The sequence below is a fragment of the Centruroides sculpturatus genome, unplaced genomic scaffold (assembly GCF_000671375.1).
Source record: "Centruroides sculpturatus isolate CEXI.00-Female unplaced genomic scaffold, Cexi_2.0 scaffold242, whole genome shotgun sequence".
In the NCBI taxonomy this organism is placed as follows: domain Eukaryota; kingdom Metazoa; phylum Arthropoda; class Arachnida; order Scorpiones; family Buthidae; genus Centruroides; species Centruroides sculpturatus.
In genome coordinates, this window is record NW_019384574.1 from 28,891 (window position 1) to 37,809 (window position 8,919).

Consider the following 8,919-nt stretch of genomic DNA (forward strand, 5'->3'; position numbering starts at 1 on the left):
CCCCCCCTAATTAATTAATTATATATTTATAAAAATATATTAATTAAAAAAATTAAAAAACCATCGGAGGTCGTTTTTGACATCAGAAACTAACTTTAAATAACTTTACTGAATGAAAATCCGTGCGCTACAACTTAAAAACCATGAAATAATTTTGATAAAAAACTCCCATTAAAAAACAATTAAGCCTTAATCGAGCCTTCACATAGGCTCATTAAAATCGCGATAAAATTTTTTTGCGCGGGAAAAAAATTTTGAAAAAATTTCAGGACCTAAAAAGCATTCCAAAAATTCAAAAAAAAAAATTTTTTTTCGAAAATAGTTTATATATTCTAACCTTTTATCAATATTGGATGTTGCTTCGTCCATGACAAGAATTTTATTCTGACGAAGAATGGTCCTGGCAAGGCAAATTAACTGTCTTTCCCCAACGCTGAAATTCCGTCCTCCTTCTGATAAATGTGTATCCAATCCGCCAGGTAATTTACTAATTACTTCTTTTAATTGAACCTTTAATTCAGAAGTTTTTAAAATGTATATGTTATACACGATAATTAATTTTAATCATTAGAAAGAGTTAAAGAAATAAAACAGGTAGCAAATTAAACTAATTATTTCTAACCTCTTCAATGGCTTGCCACAGATTTTCTTCCGAATATTCATTGAAAGGATCGATGTTTCTTCGAAGAGGACCGGTAAATAACATCGGATCCTGAAAAAAAGTACATATCTGGTGTATTAATCGCTTCTGTTGTACAAGTCGTGTTTAGATATAATTTAATAGATATTGTTTTACATTTCTGTGTATAAATTGTCTACTTGGACCTAGTTTATTAATATGGCTTATTATACTGATGGAGACTTCGATTAGCAAAAAGACAAAATCATACTCCAAGTCAAAACAAAATATAATTATTTTCACTTGCTAATACATAGTACATCACAAAAATATTTTGAATAGGAAGATTATCGAGTTTCTGTATTTTTGCATCATTCAACACGTTATGTGAATGCAGAAAGTGATGTTTATTTTGTATCAGAGCAGGCTGTTGCATACTTTCGATTTGTTATGCACGCTCCTTAATTGCTCCTAATTACATTGTGTTAACCGGTCTACAAACTGAAACATTAAATTCACTAAACATTTGCATGCCAGATTATTAATTTGAGAATTTTAAATTATCAGCTATTATTTATATAGACTAATAAATTAACGGAATTTTTACTGTAATTGATATACTGTATATGTTATGGACCAAGTGATTAATAAGGCATGCAGTCTAAAAAATATTTATGAATTTATCAAATTGACCAGTCATTATGAATAGTGCTATTTCCTAGTCTCCAAAGTAATATGTTGACGAGTGATCATGCAACATATGCTAGCCAATCAGCACAACATCTGAGTTGCGCGTGCGTATTCCGTTTAATACTGAATTTTAAATTTATGCAACCAATAGCTAATGTTGTGAGAAATTTAAATTTGATTAAAAAACTTCACTTATTTCATTTAGAAATATTTATTAATTGTAAATTATTTTCCCTTGTCAAGTATTTTATAAAAAAACATGTAATCTTTTAAAACATCATCTAACTTTAAAACTTTAAAATCTAATCTTTTAGTACTATTAAATACATTACATAGGTAAAATTTTACCTATGTAATGTGCACACAAGTAAAATTTTACTAATTAAATTAACTTTAACGGAAAATAAACTTACAGGAAACTTCTGGAATTTTATTTTTGGTATAAATTATATAAAAAATTAAATGCCTTTTAGTTTATTGATTTGTGCAATTAAGATTTTGATGACATTTGAATTATATATATTTTTTTCTTTGTAGCATTTGTATCTATTAGATTTGCAACCAATTTTGCAACAGCATCGCCTATAACCTTGGCCTCCAGTAAAATTAAAATGTTGCACAGGATTAACTACTGGTTGCAAAAATTAAAATTCAGTACTAAACCGCACTATGCACGCGCAACTCAGATGCAATTGCTAATTGGCTAGTGCATGTTGGATGATTAACCTTAACATATTGTTATCACTTTGCCCAACTAGGTGATAGCACTGTTCATGATGATTGGTCAATTTGATAAATTATGTTAAAACACCTGAAATTTATTACAATGCCTGACTTTGTTTATCATTATTCATAATGCCCGGTCATTATGAATAATTCCCGTATCTACAACTATCTAAATGTAACAATCTAAATTTTTGTAATATTTTTTGTGATTTTTGAAATTTATACAATAGAAAAAGATTTGGTAAGGTAATGATAGATTTTTGTCTTGAAAACTAGCAATTACAGTCGACTCCTAGAACACTATTGATACGTTCCGTTTTTAATGAAATTCATGTTCTACGAGTCCTTAAATACGTAAGCCAATCACAGCCCGGCACATATTCAGTTTACGGACTACAGCTATTTGAAAGGTTTTCTTCCATAAAATCAATCGATTCTAGTCTAATTTGATTCAACATTTCGAAAACAAGTATAATTTTTTTGGGAATAATCCATATAATCTATGATATAAACAAAAAATTGTAAAATTACTTACTGAGTGTGCACCGTTTGACAATGCTATTGCTTAAGCTTGTTTTTGTCTTGGGCGCGCATCGAACGTCGGGCGCGTGTTTCCTGATAAATTATTTTTCTGCGAAATATTCGCAGAACTTTGGAGGCATCATTAATATAAATATAATTTTGATGGCCGTTAAATAATAAATGGTTTTTAGTAGGTCTGCTGATCGTTTAAACTTAACGGTTTTGTGCAATATCGGCTATTGGTCTAGGTTCGACCAATCCTATCGCGACACGAGTCGGCAATGACGTTTTACCGTATTTTACGAGTTTCTTTTAGCGTGTTTATACGAATTCGGTCGCAATTTTTTCGCCATTAATTATTTCGCCGTTGTATACGAATCCGCATTATATGAACCTGTTTTATAGGGGGGTCTACTGTATTTATTGTGGCATCGTTATAATGCCAGATTGCAATTTTTTTATCATATTTGTAATTAATTTAGAATATATGCTCTCCACCTAAAATTAGTAACGTACTGTCTTGTTCTAGTACATCATACTTCTCTGTTAGCAATGGAGTCGTACCTGTCATTTATCTAACTGTTTTCAGTGGTAAATGAATTGAAATAACATGTCTTCTGGTTTGCAGCGAAGTTCATGTATAGCTAATCAGGGTTTACTTCCCCAATATGGCCTTGAATTGCCATATCTGCTGTTGAATTTCATCTGGTTTTGGAGTTTGAGAAAAGATAGACAGTGAGACAGAGACAGTAAGAATTTATAGGTTTATTATTGGTCTTATATAGGCCCATATATAATTTAAAATTTTATATTTAGCATTATTGGATGCAATTTTTACCAATTACAGCCTAATCCTGAAATATACTTACCTGAAATATTATTACTGTAACATCAGTAGACTATATAGTAATTTTATCTTCAAAAAGTTTCATGTTTAGCATATCATAATGCATATTTTTTTAGCATCAAATATGTGGTATAAATTCTAAAAACTACACATCATTTATCACTCAGCTAATTACCAGGCTCTAAATAATTAGAATAAGTGAATGGCAGGGGTAATACGAAGGTAAGATTTGGCAACATAATGACAGGTGACATAACTTTCAAAAAACTATTCTGTTTTATTTGGACATATCACTACGCACTCTCAATCACAATGTGTGTACTTGTGGGACAAACGAAAAAGNCAAATTATAGAAGCTTCTAAAAATATTTTAATATGTAAATAAACAAGTCCCAGATATTTAGTCAATTAGAAAATTTATATTAAAAAATTTAATTAATTGAATTTAAATTTGTTTATCCAATATTCTGGAGCGAAAATCGTATATTATTTTTCCCAATCTTTTCAACTGCTAGGAAATCTAAACAATTGGAATGAGGGTGGAATGCTGGCTTATAGAAAATTTCCACGCTTAGTAAAGAACATATTTTATTTTTCTAGAAGAAATATAATTTATTTATAGCCTAAAGGACCATCTTTCGACTCTTGTAGGATTGCGGTTGGGTAATGTTGCGATTTGATGCGATTCTTTCGGGCGTAAAACAAGCTGATTTATTGTTATCTAAATGGGCCTTAGGCATCTCTAAATTTCTTGGTGAGAAGTGTTTGTTACTTCGTTTCTACCACGATATTTGCACCTAATGAAAAGTAATGAGATGAAAGGCGAATAGCCTTAAGATTTTACGATTCTGTTTAAACAAATGTGACGTAAAACAGATAAGACGTTATAAACATCCAATTTTATTAATACAATGGGAAATTATTGTTTTGTATTATAATTCTTCCGACTATTTTGTTCAAAATACAAAAATTCTTTAGTAAATGACAACAAAAACTAATAACAAATTTAATAAATTTATTGTCAAGTGTTATTAAAAGATTTTATTTTCTCATTAAAAACATTTATTTATCTGGAAAAATACTTTACATTTGTTTTGTATTATAATTCTTCCGACTATTTTGTTCAAAATACAAAAATTCTTTAGTAAATGACAACAAAAACTAATAAAATATTTAATAAATTTATTGTCACATACTTGAGGAATGATAGATATTTTGCTACGAAGATCCCGAAGTCCGATATCTTTAACGTCAACTCCATCGATAGTTATTGTCCCTGACGGCTCTGTCATGCGAAATAACGAAGCAATTATAGAACTTTTTCCTGCTCCTGTTCTGCCCACAATTCCTATCTGCAACTCATAAATAACACAAATCATTTCTGACAATAATTATTAGCAACAATCTTTAGAATTTTTAGATATTTTACCTTTTCTCCCGAGTAAATACGAAATGTTAAGTGCTTTAAAACAGTATTTTTGTCCTTCGAATATTGTAAAGAAACATTATCAAAATGAATTTCTCCTTTTTGTGGCCAATCTGGGGGTGGCTGTTTATCGGGAGAACTTTCGTATGATGCTTCTGATTTCAATTTGGTATAATTCAGTATACGTTTAACAGAGTTCATCTGGAAAAGCGACTTTGTATAAAGTAACAATGCATGAAACAAATTAATGTAAAAATATATATTATGCAGAGTTATATTAAATGTACAGAAGTTTATAAAACTGAAGATAGAGTTATTTTTATGTAAGAATGCACAGTGACCGGATTTATATTTGATCGTTATTTCGTTGTATTTAATCACTAAATACTTGCAATTTACAATTTTTTCGATAATATGTATGGATATTAATTCAATATAAATTTTCAACATTAGGAGTTTTTACTGTTTTTTTTCGTTTAATTACCTTAAATTTAAACATTTTTCTTTACAATATTATGTAAAACAGCTTATGTTTTTGTGTAATGTAAAGTTATAAAAAAATTTGTTTTTTTACGTTTTACTTCAGAACATATATTATTAATATTTAAAACTCCACATTTTTCAAATTTCATATTTCAGTTTTAAAACAGATTATAAAATAACTTCTTAGTAATGATCCTATGTTGTTAGTTTTGAAGAATTCAACTTTGATGCTTTGAAAGATAATACCTGAACAACGTCAGGAATATTTTCCTCTATGTTCCATTGTTCAACTGCTCGTTTCACATATTTATATGTATAAGAGATCCAATTATATTTTTAAAACATAACGATAATACTCGAACCAAAGAATAAATAAAAAAATTAAAGAGGGCAGATTTTCAAATCTTCTTTAAACCCAATTATGCAATTACTGAAATTGACGAAAAGGCTATGGATAAATTTCAAACATTAAAATTCCTCTTAGGAGTTGTAGAAACTAATACAACAAAGTATGAAAATTTTATCGTATTTTGAAAAATAGTAGCAGGTAAAACATAATATATAGAGTTAGATATGACTGAATGTTTTTCTACTTGATAATCTATAACGATACAGCTGTACATATGATCGTTACCTGTTAGAGAATAAAAAATTTTTCAAATTTCATTGTCTTTGTGTTTTTGTATTGTTATGAATGCATAAATTACACGCTCATCTTAAGTGTGTTTATTTTTTCAAGTGAAGGATAGTGTTTCTTTTTTCTCTTTGAATGCGAGTCAGAAAGTTCTTTCTTCTAATATTAAATAGTGGCTGAAAATGGTTGTTTAGTAGATCGCAAAAATTAAGTTAAAAAAACAATGAATTGTAATGAACTCTCAAATTTATTTTAACTTCAAACTCTCAATTTAACTGTAATTATAACAGTTAAGATAAAGTTAATTAAGATGACCTAGTATGAAATTACCAAGAGTTTAGAAATAAAACTGTTATCTGCTAATAAAATTATGACATTTTACAAATGAGGATCAACATGTAAACTAAAGATATGACAAATATATGTGAATTTTTACGACAGAAACAAAAAATATTAACAATGATTGTGATAAAGCAGAATCAAACCCGTAAGAATAGCCTGTGACAAAATAAAGATTCTTGTTTCGAATTGAGTTGCTGAAAGCGGAATGAAAATGTTTTGAGAAAAATTTTTGGAATAATGTCTTAGAAGTAGAGGAATGTTTGTAATCGCTTCATTTCTCATACGGAAAATGATTTTTGTTATAACAAAACACATTCTCTTTGTTTTTTGACCCACATCTCTCCAAGATATGAGTCAAATATTTACACACTCATAAAACAATTAGCGGTATATTGACTTTTAGAGTAGGCACTGTAGCGAGTTCTATTATTTTTCTATTATCTATAATGAATATAGTTTAACTACCCTGACCGAAAAAGATAACACCGTTTTATATAATTTAAAACGAAGCACATATCAATAGGATGAAGTTAAAATAGATTATGATAAGTGGAAATTCCATATGTCTTATCAAGTGTTTTGAGATCGAATTACATTAAAATAAATACACAGAACTCACTTGTCAGTGGCATAGCGTAGTTGGAGGAGGCAGGGGCGTCCCGCCCCGGGTGGCACTTTTAGGGGCCGACAAAATTTCATAATAAATAATAATAATATCTTGTAAAAATTTGAACCATTCATTTCATATTTTTGTCGCACCTACGATTCGGACCAATTGAAATGAACACGGAATTTTTCATTACTTATTCTGTGACGAAACTGAATTTTAGTCTTTTAAATTGGGATACCTAAATAAGGAAGCGGCGAAATTTTCCTCTGCCCTGGGCGGCTGAAATCCACGCTATGCCATTGACAGAACTCATTTTTTCAAAACACAAGTAGTTTACATTATTAGATAAACAAGAAAGTACAAAAATAGATAATGTAATCGTAATTTTTCATACACTGAGACCATTTGGCTATGTCAAGACAGGAGCTTGGCATCTGTAAGATGATTATTCTTTTGGCGACAAAACACGAGCAGCAAAGGGTTTGAAAAATTAATAACTTTTTAATAATTTTCAAATTAAAACAGTAAAAACGGTGTGTTAAATCTTTATGAAAAAATGAAAGTAATTACTCAAAAAAACAGAACATTTCATGCAGAAAAAAAATAACTTTATAATTCAAAAATAAAAAATATACTGCCTGGAAAATTAAATAAAAAGTAGATGCTTGAGTAAAATAATGAAAGAATTTCACACTAAGCTGGCAAACTTCAGGCTACTCTTATGAAAAATTAAATGAATTAGTTATTAATTACAATTAGCCAGTATATGAATTAAAATAATATCAAATATATTTAGCAAAACAACTGTAATTGTTTCAATACATCCCGATAATAATGATTTTCCAACTATTTCCCAAATAGATTCAATGATATTATAATAAAAAAGAAATTAATTAAAATGAGTGATTACAAATTTGTCATTAAAAAAGTCAAAATTGTGGGTGAAATAAGATTGGAAAATATCGCCGAATTTAATGATTAATATATCTTTTATTACTTAATTTTGTTTGGTTTCAAGTTGGTTTCAATTCGAAGATATTTTGACTTGTAATTGTATGGAAATTGACTGTTTGTAAAAAATGTTGAAGCTTTAATACTTTGTAGTATTTGGCAATGTAATTTTTACTAATTTCATAACATAAGCTTTTTTTTGTGTGAAATATTTAGTGTGAATTTCCTATCGAAAATTCACTGTAAATGGTCAGAAATGAAAATATTTTGTTGATTGTGAGTAAAGAATGTGTGTCCATGTGATACACATTCCACTACTGAATATAAAGAGAAATTATTATTTTATAATTGTGTAAAAGTATTTAAATATGAAAAAAACCAGAAAGATTCCCCTGTTTGTCTTTATTTTCATGAAATGTGTTGAATAAAATAGTTAGAAAATGTGGCTGTATTTTGATAAAAAGAGCATTCCTTGCAAGTACAGTCGATACCCCTGTAAGACGGTAGATACGTTCCGTTCTTTATGAATCAATTTTGTAGGAATCACAGCCAATCACAGCCTGACACGTGTGAAGTTTACGGACTATGGCTGTTTGAAAGGTTTTCTTCCATAAAATTAATCGATTCTAGACTAATCCGATTCAACATTTCCAAAATACGTATATATTTTTTGGAAATATTCCGTATAAACTACGCTATAAACAAAACATTGTAGGATTACTTACCGAGTGTGCACCATTCGACATCGCCGTTGCTCAAGCTTGTTTTCATCGCGATATCTGATGTTATTTTTCTGCGAAAACTTCGTTGAACATTGGAGACATCATTAATATAAATAATTTTTATTGCCGCTGAATAAGAAATGTTTCTTTCACAAGAAATGTATAAAATTACAGTGCTGTATTAGACTTACGGTACCTAATTTACATACTATACAGATATAGCTCGCCTAAACTGTCCGTAGCGAGACGCTAGACGGCGGAAAGTATATATATAATTATAATAAAGTTACAATAAATTAAGTTAATATATAATTATATATACAGTACCTAATTTATATATAATTAAT

General features: G+C 29.0%; 1 protein-coding gene across 1 annotated transcript in view; it reads right to left on the reverse strand.

Moving 5' to 3' along the window:
* LOC111624258 (multidrug resistance-associated protein 4-like) overlaps window positions 1–8,919 on the reverse strand; it is a 45,229-nt gene that overhangs the window by 7,644 nt on the left and 28,666 nt on the right. Inside the window, exons 11-14 of the mRNA XM_023367067.1 lie at window positions 4,834–5,031; window positions 4,601–4,756; window positions 623–712; window positions 338–510 (exon numbers count right to left, since the gene is read on the reverse strand). Coding sequence (XP_023222835.1) covers window positions 338–510; window positions 623–712; window positions 4,601–4,756; window positions 4,834–5,031 — 617 coding nt within the window. The remainder of the gene's footprint in view (window positions 1–337; window positions 511–622; window positions 713–4,600; window positions 4,757–4,833; window positions 5,032–8,919) is intronic.